General features: G+C 39.7%; 1 protein-coding gene across 15 annotated transcripts in view; it reads right to left on the bottom strand.

Annotated features, from left to right (window-relative positions):
* LOC129768776 (disintegrin and metalloproteinase domain-containing protein 11) overlaps positions 1-15,169 on the bottom strand; it is a 912,619-nt gene that overhangs the window by 130,201 nt on the left and 767,249 nt on the right. For all 15 annotated transcript variants that reach the window (XM_055770661.1, XM_055770645.1, XM_055770693.1 and 12 more), the window contains exons 10-12: positions 9,932-10,104; positions 9,676-9,845; positions 8,499-8,662 (exon numbers count right to left, since the gene is read on the bottom strand). In XM_055770661.1, the coding sequence (XP_055626636.1) occupies positions 8,499-8,662; positions 9,676-9,845; positions 9,932-10,104 (507 nt within the window). The remainder of the gene's footprint in view (positions 1-8,498; positions 8,663-9,675; positions 9,846-9,931; positions 10,105-15,169) is intronic.

Genomic DNA, 15,169 nt, shown 5'->3' with positions numbered 1-15,169 from the left:
TATTGGAACAAATTCTTTTGCTCATTGTGGCGCTCCTAGTGGACGGATTTGGAAACTTTTTTCACCCACGTGTCGGGAAATTCATTACCTTTCACCATGTATTTATGTCATAACACCGAACGATAGCATTTTGTAAACAACCGCCATGGAAGCCGAACGGAGAGATAAAATTGTGCACAGTTTTCTTGAAAATCCATTGTTGTCGGCATCTAAGCTAGCTAAACAGCTTAAAATGCTTAAAATGCAGCCTAAATACCATACGGTGTTATCAAGCAGTACAAGGAAACATTGACGACGGCTCGGAAGCCGCATTCGAAGCGTCGGAGTGGAACTGTCGACCGGAAACTGCGTGGGAAAGTCATCAAGGCCGTCAAGAGGAATCCCAATCTTTCAGACCGCGATTTGGCCAATAAGTTCCAGGCCGCTCACAGTACGGTGTGACGAATTCGTCTCCGGGAAGGAATAAGGTCATTCCGAGCCAGCAAACAGCCAAATCGGACGCTGAAGCAGAACAATGTGGCCAAAATCCGTGCTCGAAAGCTGTACGACCAAGTGCTGACCAAGTTCGACGGATGTATTCTGATGGACGATGAGACCTACGTGAAGGCGGACTTTGGGCAAATCCCAGGTCAAAAATTTTATTTGGCGACGGCTCGGGGGGATGTACCTGCAAAATTTAAGTTCGTGTTTGCGGATAAATTCGCCCGCAAGTACATGATTTGGCAGGGGATATGCAGTTGTGGACAGAAAACCAAAGTCTTTCTCACTGACAAGACAATGACATCAGAAGTCTACAAAAAAAGAGTGCCTACAGAAACGGATTCTGCCGTTTATTCGTGCCCACGACCGTCCAGTAATGTTTTGGCTGGACCTCGCAAGCTGCCATTATAGCAAAACGGTTATGGAATGGTACGCAACGAACGGGGTCAGCGTAATACCGAAGGACCTCAACCCCCCAAACTGCCCCCAGTTCCGGCCGATAGAGAAATACTGGGCAATCACGAAGCGGAGGCTTAAGGCAAAGGGAAAACTTGGTAGGAACATGACTCAAATGAAGAACTGGTGGAATCAAATCGCCAAAACGGTGGATGAAAAGGGTGTGCGCCGCCTAATGTGCCGTATTACGGGAAAAGTACGAGAATTTCTTCGAAACAGCAATGAATAATTTTTTTTATTTTTTTATGAAAGAGTAAAGAAAATGCTACATTTGTATGAAAAACAAATTATGAATTCGTTAATAAATGACTGAACTACACGCAATTGTTTGTGTTCCAATATTAAATGAAGCAGACTTTATTACGTTTACCGAGAGAAAATTGTTTTTTATGATTCGATTATCCGGAGTGAAAAAAAAATCAATTCTCCGGATAATCGAGTCCGACCTGTATTTGGAACACAATCAATACACCCAAAAAAATCCTTGGTAGATAACTACCCAATACCTGGGTCATGCTGATAAAGTCAAATTGATCGTCTAAAAAAAATCTATAGAAATGTCAAAAAAGATCAAGAGGAAAAATGTTACTTTTCCTAGAATAATCCAGTACATAGAGAAAGTATTGCTATTAAAGACAAAAATTAATCAAATTAATAAAAATCACGACCTACATTTCTTCACCATTCCAACTGACCCAACCCAAGCCCAACTGACATTTTGGCAGATACTGGCATTTTAGTATTACTTCTAAACTCCTCGTAACTTAATCATAACTCAATTTTACTTCTCACAAAATGTTATGGTTATGATTCTGAACGCTAGAACTATATTATTTGATGTTTTTACTTCCATTAAAACAAGTAAAAACCACGAATTACATAAATTATAATATTTATTTAAACATTTGACAGCATGTGGAAAAAGTTGCAAGAATTTTTTTTTCAAGCAAAATGCACTTGAAAAATAAATTCGGTTGACTCCGCACCAAGGGGCTGTCCACATACCACGTGGACAATTTTAGGGGGGGGGGTGGTAGGGGTTTATGAAAATGTCCACGCTTGTCCACGGAGAGGGGGCAGGGGGTATAGGCTATGTCCACGGGGACACGAAAAATGAATATTTTTTCTAATATAATCACCGATACATTCCAAAATCAATAAAAACTGTTCCATACTTAAGAATTTTAAAACTTTCCGCCTAACTTAAGTATTCCGTATTTATGAATAAATGAATTCAGCTGCCTGAGAGTGCTTCAGATATCATTGAACTTCTGTAATATCATCCTTCACTGAAATCCATATTCTAAAAATAACTCGCGTAAACTGTGAGCGACCAAGATATTTTGTATGATCCTATAACTATTATAGTTGCGGGCTATACATAGACGTTCCTAGCTCAAACCTACAAAAAATAAACGATTCCATAATGGTGAAGTTTCCATGATATTACACATATGGTTTTTTTTTATCAAATACAATTTTCTATAGAGCATGTATAGAGCTCTCGAGAACAATTAGTCTTAGGATAATAATGTCTGTATAGTTTGCCATGCAGAATTTCGTGTAAAATCATTTTTCTCGAAAAGTTAGAATTTTTCAAAGTACAGCGCGGACTCGATTATATACAGTTTTTGATTTCTTTTCACTGTATATAATCAAATCCTGTATATAATCGAGTCAAAAAAAAATTTTTATGCGTTTTTTTTCGCATGTATTTTTTGTTTTTTGAATATTTTTTATTGAATTTGGTTTTTGATTCATCTTCTTAAAGTAAGTGAAAAACTTAAAAGTTAATAATTTTTAATATTTTATTATTAATTTCATCGTAAAAATTTATATTGAACTAGATTGTTTCTATCAATTAAATTGAAGCTCTTCAACCACCCTACAATTTTTTTATTGACAACCAACTTCTAACTTTTTTAATTTGACTGCAATATCGATACAGTCAACTCTCCCTTACTCGATGTTCTGTAACTCGAGATTTTCCCTAACTCGATGAATTTCATGGCACCTTTGATTTTACATGCATTCTTCTCTCCCTAACTCGATACCTCCCTTACTCGATGCCTCTCTTACTCGATGGGCTTTGTTTCTTTTTTCCATGGATTTTTACCTCGCTAACTCGATTGATTTTCGCGTACTTGTTTTTGTGCGTTTCTAGCTGTCATTTCAATTGCTCTTGAAAGTGAAGACGAAGTGTTCGTATTATCAAGGATTTTTTTTTTCAAGTATGGAAAACCAGGGAAAACCTTTCAAGCGAACGATTAAAACGCTAACCATAGCGCAACGTTTGAGCATCATCGAGCAGGTCGAAAAGTATGGGCGAAAGGTGTCTGAAGTTGCAAAAGATTTCAGTATTGCACAAAGTATGGTGTCAACATTATTCAAGCAAAAGGAAAAATGGCATCGGATGGGAAAATTGAATGTGGACAAAAAGCGTATAAGGTTGGTTGGGAACGAGAAGCTGGAACGGTCAATGGAAATTTTTGTCAATCAAGCCAGAGAGAATAATTTACCTCTCTCAGGTTCTATTCTTCGGGAGAAGGCTTGCGAATTTGCCCAGAAACTGGGAATTCCCAATTTTAAAGGAAGTTCTGGATGGCTAAATAAATTTTTAAAACGGCAAAAGATGACATTTCGGAAGCTATGTGGCGAGAGTGTCAGTGTAGATCTCAGTGTAACGGACAACTGGATTTCGCAAACCCTACCCAGTATAATCGCCGAGTATGATGCACGTGATATCTACAATGCAGACGAAACAGGACTTTTCTACAAATGTTTGCCAGACAAAACATTTGCATTTCGATCAGAAACTTGCTTGCCACGGAGGAAAATATTCGAAACAACGTCTGACAGTCATGTGTGCAACCAACATGGACGGAAGCGATAAACTACCATTGCTGGTCATTGGAAAGAGTAAAAACCCACGGTGTTTCAAAAAGAAGAAATCATTACCAGTGATATACGAGAGTAACACCAAGGCCTGGATGACCTCTATTCTTTTTGAGAAATGGATTATGCAACTTGACGAAAGATTTTCCAAAGAAAATAGAAAGGTATTGATTCGGGAATTATGTGTAATGGGAATGTATCATACTTATATCTCTTTCTCCTCAAAGGTGGTCATGTTCGTTGATAATTGTACAGCGCACCCAAAATCTCTCCAACCAAAGCTTAAATCGATAAATTTGCAGTTTTTTCCACCAAATTCTACTTCAGTAGTTCAGCCGCTGGACTTGGGCATAATCAAGAACCTGAAACAGTACTATCGCCATGAATTAGTAAAACGAACACTGCTAGAAATGGAGGATACAACGGTATTTTTTTCCTTTTTACATTCATGTTATTCAGCACTCATACTGTATTCAAATATACTCTAGGACCCTTCAGATATATCGGTATTGGATGCAATTGAATTACTTTCACGCTCTTGGATAAACAAGGTTAAATCTGAGACTGTTCAAAATTGCTTCAGGAAAGCCGGATTTTCCATAAATGATGATGATGATATTCCGCTGGCAGAATTAATGCGTCGTGAGCTTGCTGCTGTCGACAGTGCAGTACCATTCGATTGTTCATCGTCATTTGATGAATATTGCGAAATGGATCAAAACGTGATTTGCTGTGATCTAATGACTGATACCGATATACTGGACAGTGTTGAAGAAGCTGAAAAAAACGTTGAAAATAGTAGTCCTATGGAGTTAGAGGAGGTTTAGGAAGTTTCAGCTGATTGTTTTGAAATTACACCTTCGAACGTTAAATCGAGCCTAAAGAATATGTCCGAAATATTGCAATCAACTGAAAATGTTCCCGTAAAACTATTTGAACATTTCTTTGTGATTGAACAGTTCCTGCGTGATCGTTACAATTTAGTTTGAATTACATTAATAATTAATATTTTCTTTGTTAACCTAGTTCCTTTTCCATTTCCAATTCCATTTTACAATAAAATTGGCCTACTAAACAAACATCCTATGTATTTTAAATTTATATTAAAATTTGAGAAAAGAATGTATAATAGTACATGCGCATTAGTACATATAGGGTAAATGTACTAATGCACAAAAACAAATAAATTATAGTAATATCCTGTATACGCAATGGTACCAATTATAGTAAACCCCATGTACCATAATTGGTTTATTCCTAATTGGGTCATATATTTAAGCCCTAATATTGGGACACTTACCCTAACATCATATATTTGCAATTTGTGGCATAAAAAAAATATATGAAAAAATGTTCTGTATCTCGATACCTCCCTAACTCGATGGTCCCTTGGATATCGAGTTAGGGAGAGTTGACTGTATAAACTATTCTTGGTGAAAATTCAAGCAAAATCTTCAAAAATCACGATTTTTACCCCACTGTACAAGTAATAGCCATATAAATTGCATTTTAACGTTGAAAGGTTACAGTTCTTCTTGAAATAAGTCATATTTGAAATATAAAAAAAATATTTTTTTCCAAACTGTATACAATCAAGTCCAAAATTGTATATAATCGAATCACATATAATCGAGTCCGTATATAATCGAGTCTGTATGTAATCGAGTCCGACCTGTATTGGAATCCCGTCAATGTCTAGGAATTAACATTTCATTTGCTTGAAACGATCCATGCACCACTAGTCGTCAAACTTGAATCAATTGACCCAGTATTCTATTTTTTTCAGAAAATTTCGCATAGATTGCAGTTGTAAAACATTTGAATTGATTGATTAATGTGCCTTTTAGAAGTGGAAAAATACTTAAACTTGTTTTTTAAGGGTTTTATTATTTTTTGATGATAAACTTGATTGTTTCTATCAACAAAATTAAAGCTCTCCAATCCTTCTACAATTCCTTCCTCGACACCACAATGTTATTCCTATTGTTATCTTTCACTATTTAAAATGTTCTACAACATAATATTATGGAAAATTTTCTTATCTTTCAAATGAATTCAATTAAATTGTTCTATGTAGCGTACTTTTGAATTGGGATCAATTTCATGCAAAAACTGGTCTCAAAAAATGTTCAACTTTCATAGTTGAGATTTGAGCTCGATTTCATAGTTGGGAATCAATGAATCGTGAGTTTTCTGATGCAATGCTTCCCCGCGAGCACTTTGGAAGCCATCTAGACACTCAATGCCGAATGGTCTATAAGGATTTGAAAAATAATAAAATATCTTAATACGCTTTTAATACCCTCTGAAAATCCTCCGAACTATGGCGGAAAAGATTTTGAATTGCGCTACCGAGTAAAGGTGAATCGGAAATCCAGAGATTAGCAGTGATCGATCATATTCCGGAGTGGGCAAAGATTTTTGTCATCTAAAATTTTGAGTAACACTGTAACTCTGCCATAAAACAATGCAAAACAATGCATCTCTGTAGTAAAATGTTCTACTGGAATTACATATGAATCAAATGGAAGCAAATTAATCAAGTTGATTGGATTATTATCGTCTATGTGATATCAACGTATTTTTTTTGCAAGTGTTGAGAAAACCGTTTCCATTTATCCATTTATTTTTATTCGATTGGCGATTGGCAATTACAATTAGTAAAGCTGAAGATCAATCTTTGAAGCTGTGTAGTTTATATTCAGATGCGAATTGTTCCTCGTCTGGTCAACTGTAAATTGCGTGTTTCCGTGTTAGCAAAACCAGATAGCCTTTATATATCCAACACGCTTTTCTAGAGTAACACATCTTCAACAGCGATTACTTGGTTGTCCTTTCTATGAATTTTTCAAGCTCAGAACATGTCTTTTATTACACGAAATAATTAATTCTACGATACCAACATATTTACACGAAAAACTTGTACCTTTTAGAAGTGATCGTGTACGGAATTATGTTTTACCGATCCACAGCACGTCCCATTATGGTAATACTTTTTTTTTTGTAAGGGGAATGGCATTTTGGAATCGGCTTCCTAGCGATATTAAAAATAATGTTTCGCTTAACGGTTTCCGCGAAGACAGCATTGAGTGGTTCAACGGGAGGAATTAGCACGACTGAGTAGTAAATTTAATTATGAGATAAATTGTTAGTTTGCATTCAGAACAGGATACGTTAAATACTCGCGCGTTGCAGTAATTTAAAAGGATTTTTCCTTACACTGTAGCCTTTATATAAATAAATAAATAAATAAATATATATATATATAATGGATAATGGATAATTATAATGGAAAAACAAAAAAATATCATATACTCACAAGTATTTCAACATTAACCTCATATGAAGCATGTGCTTTGTTATTCTACCCATTTCTCTACCATACAAAAACAATGGGCCACAACTGGTACAGGGTACAACTAGTGAAATTTGAAATATAAACAACCTAAGGGGGGACCCTGGTCTGGAAAATCGAAAAAATCGAATTTTTGTTGTTTTTTTGCATTTTTGGGAAGCTTATGCCCCTTTTAGATATTTGATTTCGTTGGAAAGTTACAGCCAAATGTATGACCTCACCTCAAGGGATATAGGGATATCAAGGGATACCGTGGTTTTTCAACTGGTGGTATCAATATCTTAGCATCTATTCGACCGATTTGGCTGAAATTTTTTTAATTATCTAAAGCGTTACATAGCCGTTTTTTGATTTTTTGATCTCTTTTTTTCGATTTTTTATGAGCTCCTAACAGCGATTTTTTATAAAAACAAATTAATTTATAATAAAAATGGCCGCCATTTCGGCAATTTTTCGAATTTTTAAAAACCCCTATGTGACGCTTTAGGTATTGTCCTAATGTTTCGACACCCCGACACCCCGTTGCTTCGGAACCGATACCACCAGCAAGGTACCAATTTTCAGACAGCATCTACGCATCCAGCTGTCAACAGCGTAATAATCATTATTCGTGCACTTAAAAAATGAAAAATACATCTACAAATATACCTTAAACAATAACTAAAATACCCGAGCTCTTCACTTTATTCGTAACATTCGAAAAAACATCCAAGAAAATTAATTATCTTCCGACCTTCCAGACAGGAAAAAAATGGAATTTAGGTGCAAATCAGTTCTTTCCTTAATTATTTTGATTATAAAAGGAAAAATGTCCACGTGGACAAAGGGGGGTAGGGGTATGAAACGTCCACGCTTGTCCACGGAGGGGAAGGGAGGAGTCTAAAACCGTGCTTTTTCTGTCCACGTGGTATGTGGACAGCCCCCAACTAGATTTGGATGATTTGTTGAAAATGTGAGCGCAGCGACCTAAAGTCACAATAAAACAAATGGAAGTAATTAATGAAAATTCGCCGTTTATCAACAGATGACGCTATTAACGAATCTTTGAAAAAATCCCTTTTCGTTCAGATCAATGGCTCGAAGCTCGGCGATGTGCTGATGAAAATCCGTAATTCATTTCGACCCCAGTGAACCTTCGGTGGGGCTTCTGTCTTTATTTCTATATTGACTGTCCGCCCTATCTCCCGCAAACCCGTATGACCCGATAAAGCATACTGTTGAACCCATATATACTCACACCAACGAGTCACCATTTGCTTTCCCTTACCCTTACCCCGGTGTATCGGGAACCACTTCTGGCCATCCAACTTACCTCGTTCGGTTTATTCAATAAACAGAGACCGTGTCCGATCCGCAGTGCATCGATATAATCCAATCGACTGCATTCGGAGAATTTATACGGCTGGACGTTCTCCAAACCGACAATTGACTGGGACATTATACAGCCGTGCCAGTCGCGGCAAATGCACTCGTCACCTGTTTTTCGGAAAGAAGTAGAAGAGAGTGAAAAAACGGTTCAAAACCAAATCCTTTAGCGTCGGTGGCCATAGCCGGAATTAATGAATGGGATGGTGTGTGTGTGGGTGGGAGCGGGAAATTGCTAGCAATAAAAGCGGGAAACCATTTGCGTTTCAATAACGTCCTGGATCAATCGGTCTTCTTCTGCGGCGGGGGATGGCCAATTCCAATCTCAAACACGCTAATGTGGATTTTTGCATTTATTTATCCTGTTTTTTTTTCTATCGCGTCCTCGCTCTCTCTTCTGTTTCAATGGACAATCACACACGACCGAATACATACTGTGAAAGGCCTTTGCCGCTAGTGTCAATGGCATTGACTGTCCCGGTTTCAAAATAGCGCTCCAAAGTGGTCCAGTCGTCTATTCTATAGTTTTTATTCGAAACATGATCACACCCCTCCCCCTTCTCTTCTGTGAGCCACAACAGATCTGTGCGTCCGCATCACGTCTCTCGCAGATGTGTGCGGCGAGGGTCGACGAATAAACAATTCGTTTTGGGGTGTGAAATTCGATTCTCGGGTGGCGGATGGTATGCTGGGATCATACAGACACACATACGCCATTGTTGGCCACTGATCCGCATTCACTGTGTGGGCATTGGTTTTGAGGGGGAGTGGGAGGAGTGGAAATGCTTCACACTCGAGGAAGAGCCAGAACAGAAGAGCTGTGGTGGAGCTTTTTATTGGCTTTGTACGAACGTGTGAATCCGGGAGCGCACACACACACACACACACACGAAGGATCCGCAAATGGGCGTTATTTAAACTAGATACGATGTTGAAAGGAAGCCATAAGAGGAATTGAATTACGGGGCTATTGTGCTCGTCTTGTGGCCGGGAAGATTTAGGTGAACAATGGAGTTTCTCAGTCAGCTTCTTCGGGACGATTTATGGACTGCTTCGCATGGGAAGAAACACGATGGGAAGCGGAACAAAACAGGGATAAAATTTAAAGAAAAAAAAATACTCACGGTTATCGTCGTGGCCCATGCCGATGTTGTGTCCGATCATGTGCGCCATCGTTCCGGCGAGCAGATGCGGCTCGTACGTATTGATATCTACACTAATGCCAACGGCCTTCGGGGTGCAAACGGTCTCCGGCACGGACATGCCCGCTTCGCCGCCGGCAAACGTTTCACCCCTGGATGATTTTTTTTGTTCGGGGATCGGGAAGAAAAGCGCGCAAAATCAATATTGTGTTACCGTTATCGGGGGGAAATTACTTACGTCAACAATTGCGTCGTATCCTTATCTATTTTATATAAATTCCTAGATGTATAATCATTAAAATTAGATATTGCTTTACTAATATCCTTGCCGCCGTCGATCTGCGCCTGATTCTGGCCCTGCCACGTCTCTATATATACAACCGACACGCGTGTGTTGAGCGTGCGAAAGTACTGAGAAAAAAAATAGGAGAGAAAAATTATATAAATGGATATTTTCATTCAATTATTACGCTATGCTGTATATGTTGGACAACTCAGTCTCCTCCGATTTGCGGTCGTTATCGTTTTAGATTAAGGAGGTATTCTAGTTTTTTTTTATATTTAAATCGTTTTTATTTTTACAGGCTCAGTTACATAGGTTTAAAGGAGCCGAACTCCTTACTGTATTGTTACTAGTGTATATACATTTTTCCTTAATTCTAATGTTAATAATATAGGAAACCGATTACTCGCGGTCTTTCCTTCAGGGAAAGGAGGGGATATGAGGATATGTTGACAATGATCACACTCACACACTCAATCACACTCATCACACTCAATTCTTAAACCTATCTTATATCTAATATGTATTTACATTTCATCTTATTCTTAAGAAGGGATCCGATCTCTCACAAAGGAAAAGGAAAAGGAAAAGGAAAAACTAAGGGTATAAGGACAATCACACACGAAGATCGATAGCTTTAAGGAATACATATATTTGGGACATGTAATCAAGGTCTAACCGAGCCAACACGTCTCTCACCGGCATCATGGGCTGCCTTCCTCGGGCCCGAAGGGTGACTACTAAATTCGATCTGGCGACAAGATACAGCTCGCACGACCAAACAACGTGCTCGATGTTGTGGTAACCTTGGCCACAAACACAAAGATTGTTGTCGGCAAGATTAATACGAAAGAGTAGCGCGTCTAACGAACAGTGATTGGGCATGAGTCGGGAGAAGGTGCGAATAAAGTCCCGACTCAAGTCCAGACTTTTGAACCACGGTTGAGGCTAACCTTAGGGGAAATTGAATGAAGCCACCGGCCCAATTCATCTTCATTCCATTTGCGTTGCCAATTAGCGATGGTATTTTTACGGACTAAAGAATAAAATTCATTGAAGGCGATTTGACGCTGATAAATATTGCCTTCAATTGCACCTACCTTTGCTAATGAGTCAGCCCTCTCATTACCCGGAATTGAGCAATGTGAAGGGACCCAGACAAAGGTAATGACATAACAGCGTCTGGTTAAAGCACTCAAAATTTCTCGTATTCTCTCAAGGAAGTACGGCGAGTGCTTTTCCGGCCTCACTGAACGGATAGCTTCGACAGAGCTAAGACTATCCGTTACAATGTAATAGTGTTCAACAGGTCGTGAGGCGACGCTGTCCAGCGCCCAGTGTATCGCTTCCAATTCAGCAACATACACTGAGCAAGGATTCTGAAGACTGTGGGAGGTGCTAAAAAATTCGTTGAACACTCCAAATCCTGTGGACATATTCATAGAGGACCCATCAGTAAAGTACATATTATCACAATTGATATCCCCATACTTTGCATCGAAGATCGTTGGAACGATCCTCGATCGAAGATAATCTGATGTTTCATGGATATCCTGCATCATGGACAGATCAAAATGTACAGATGAATTGATGTAATCAGGAAAACAAACACGGTTGGGAATGTACGAAGAAGGATCAACCTGCACGGAGATGAATTCATGATATGGACTCATGAACCCAGATTGAAAATTTAGCTCGATCAGCTGTTCAAAATTTCCGATCACCAATGGGTTCATAACCTTACACCGGATGAGGAACCGAAGAGATAATAAATTGAAGCGATCTTTTTGTGGAAGTACGCCTGCCAAAACCTCGAGACTCATAGTATGCGTTGAGGGCATACATCCCAACGCGATACGGAGACAAAGATACTGAATTCGCTCGAGTTTAATGAGGTGTGTTTTGGCAGCTGATTGAAAACAGAAACTGCCGTACTCTATCACTGAGAGAATAGTTGTCCGATACAACATTATAAGATCCCCACCAGGTGCCGGTAATTGTACGGAGAAAGTTTATTCTTTGTTGACATTTTTTGTTCAGATACCTAATATGGGCCCCCCCAAGTACATTTGGAGTCGAACCAGACACCAAGATACTTGAATGACATAGCATGAGTGATCGGTTTACCCAAAAGTTGAAGCTTTGGTTTTGCTGGTCTATGCTTCCTAGAAAAAACCACCTCTCTGTTTTCTCCGTGGAGAATTCGATCCCTAGCCCAATGGCCCAGGTTGAAAAATTGTTCAAAGTATCTTGTAAGGGTCCTTGCAGGTCAGATTCGTTTGGTCCTACGACAGACACCACTCCGTCATCTGCAAGTTGTCTTAGGCTGCAATTTTGTGTAAGGCAATTGTCGATGTCGCTTACATAGAAGTTGTACAAAAGGGTGCTTAAACATGAGCCCTGGGGGAGGCCCATGTAAGAGACCCGACTTACTGTCGAATCTCCGTGAGAAAAGTTCAAATGTTTCTCACAAAGCAAGTTATATAACATATTATTCAATAGAGGCGGTAGACCCCGAGAGTGTAATTTGTCCGACAAAACCTCTATTGAAACAGAATCGAAGGCCCCCTTTATGTCCAAGAATACTGAAGCCATTTGTTTTTTTTCGGCGTAAGCCATTTGAATTTCTGAAGAAAGCAACGCAAGACAATCATTCGTCCCCTTGCCCCTGCGGAACCCATATTGTGTATCTGAGAGTAGACCATTCGTTTCAACCCATCGATCAAGGCGAAACAAGATCATTTTCTCCAACAGTTTCCGTATACAAGACAGCATTGCTATTGGGCGATACGAATTGAAGTCGGACGCGGGTTTTCCGGGTTTTTTAATAGCTATAACTCGTACTTGTATCCAATAATCCGGAACAACATTATGCTCCAGAAACTTATTGAATAAATTCCACAAGCGATGTTTGGCCACATCGGGGAGGTTTTTCAACAAGTTGAACTTAATTCTATCCGATCCTGGAGCCGAATTGTTACTTGAAAGGAGAGCAAGAGAGAATTCTACCATCGAAAACTCGGAATCAAGATCGCACCTATCTTGTGGTATATCTCGAACAATTCTTTGCACGGGAGCGAAATCAGGACAAACCTTTCGTGCAAAATTCAAAATCCATCGATGTGAATATTCCTCGCTTTCATTGGATGAAGAGCGATTTCTCATGTTTCGAGCCACTTTCCATAATTTTTTCATTGACGTTTCTCGTGACAAACCTCCCACGAAATTTCGCCAATAAGCACGTTTTTTCCCTTTGATCAAGTTTTTAAATTGATTTTCAAGGTCCAAATACGTTCGAAAATTCTCAATGGTTCCACGTTTCCGAAAAGCTTTAAATGCATTCGATTTTTCTACATAAAGCTTGGAACATTGGCTATCTCACCATGGATTGGGAGGCCTTCGGCGAATAGTGGAACCTGGGATGGGTTTCGTTTGAGCGCGAACCGCGCTGTCATAGATCAAACGAGAAATGAAGTTATACTCCTCCAATGGAGGCAAACCATCTCTGGAATTGATGGCTAGAGCAATCGCGTCCACATATATTTTCCAGTCAATGTGTCTTGTGAGGTCGTATGCCATGTTTATTGATTCAGAAGAATTCAACCCATTGGTGATAGAAATGTTGATTGGCAAGTGGTCACTACCGTTGGGATCCTGGATTACATTCCACTTGCAATCTAACGATAGTGAATTCGAGCAAAGCGAGAGGTCAAGAGCACTTGGGTTAGCAGGAGGTTTAGGTACACGTGTTGTTTCCCCAGTGTTCAAAACGGTCATATTGAAGCTGTTACAAAGGGCATGTATCAACGATAAACGATTGTCGTCGTACTGTTCCCCCCAGGCAGTTCCGTGAGAGTTGAAGTCTCCCAAGATCAATCGTGGCTCAGGAAGGAGTGAGCACATGTCAACAAGTTGCTTGCGGCTAACCGCAGCTCTCGGATGCCAATACAAGCTGACAATACAGAGGTCTTTGCCTCTGATGTTTGCATGACAAGCAACAGCTTCGATCCCTCCAATAGGTGGAAGGTCAATTCTAAAAAATGAGTGGCACTTATTGATCCCCAATAGTACCCCTCCGTATCTGTCATCGCGGTCCAAGCGTATTATTTTAAAATCGTGGAAAGAGAGATCATCTCGCGAAGAAAGCCAAGTTTCGGACAGAGCAAAAACATCACAATTGAACTTATGAATTAAAAATTTGAATGTATCCAATTTAGGGATAAGACTACGACAATTCCACTGTAAAACAGTGATATCTCCGACCTCTCTATTTAAATTAGACATCAAGAGAGATAATCATTGCAAGGAGGGGCCATGTTTGCATCAATTGTTGCAAAATTGTCTTTAATACTGGAAGCATTGCGGTGACAATGGTTCTGATGGAGTCGGAAACATTAAAACACGTGAAGATTTGATCCACAAGGTCAGATAACTTTATTAATCCCGATTGGGAAGTTGAACTTGACGGAAAAACAGGGACATTTGGGGTTTTTGATGTTCCCTCGAGTGCTGGGTCGTTCGAAGGTGAATCATTCCCACGGAAGCCAGGAGGAACCTGATTTTGCTTGTCCGCTGCACTCGTTTTTTTTAGGCAAACTAACAGGAGGTATCACCGGAGGGACTTGTCCTTGAACTTTGGGAGTGGTTACATTTTTGCGCCGGGTATTCCCTTGAGAAATAAACGGCGTGCCCCCGTTAGCTGTATCCGCTTCCATTTCGTCAACTGGCAACGTAGCGAAGACATTGTGTGTATTGATTGGTTGTTGTTCTTGAGCCAGTGGAGAAGCGCCCTTCAAAATTTCTGCGAAAGTGCGTTTAGAGCGTTCCCTCAAAGAGCGCTTCTGTTTCTCCCAGCGAGTCTTGTATGTTTCACAAGCTGAGAGCACGTGTGGGGATCCCCCGCAATATGGACACTTATGCTCAGTCGCACTGCAGGATTTCCCCTCGTGTTGTTCTCCGCAAGTGGCACATCGTTCTTTATTGGCACAATAAGCAGCCGTGTGACCAACTGACTTGCACTTTAGACAAGTCATTGGCTTTGGAATAAAAAGTCGCACGGCTAACCTCAATTTATCTACCATCACGTAGTCAGGGAGAGCTGAACCAGCGAAGTTGACTCGAAACGAGTTGGACGGCGTAAATTTAGTTTCATTTCCTTCATGGGAGACTGTTCCGAGCTGGCGGCAACCCAAG

Source organism: Toxorhynchites rutilus, chromosome 1, assembly GCF_029784135.1.
Source record: "Toxorhynchites rutilus septentrionalis strain SRP chromosome 1, ASM2978413v1, whole genome shotgun sequence".
Lineage (NCBI taxonomy): Eukaryota > Metazoa > Arthropoda > Insecta > Diptera > Culicidae > Toxorhynchites > Toxorhynchites rutilus.
Note: the sequence above shows the minus strand (reverse complement) of the source record. Positions and strands in the feature narration are given on the sequence as shown.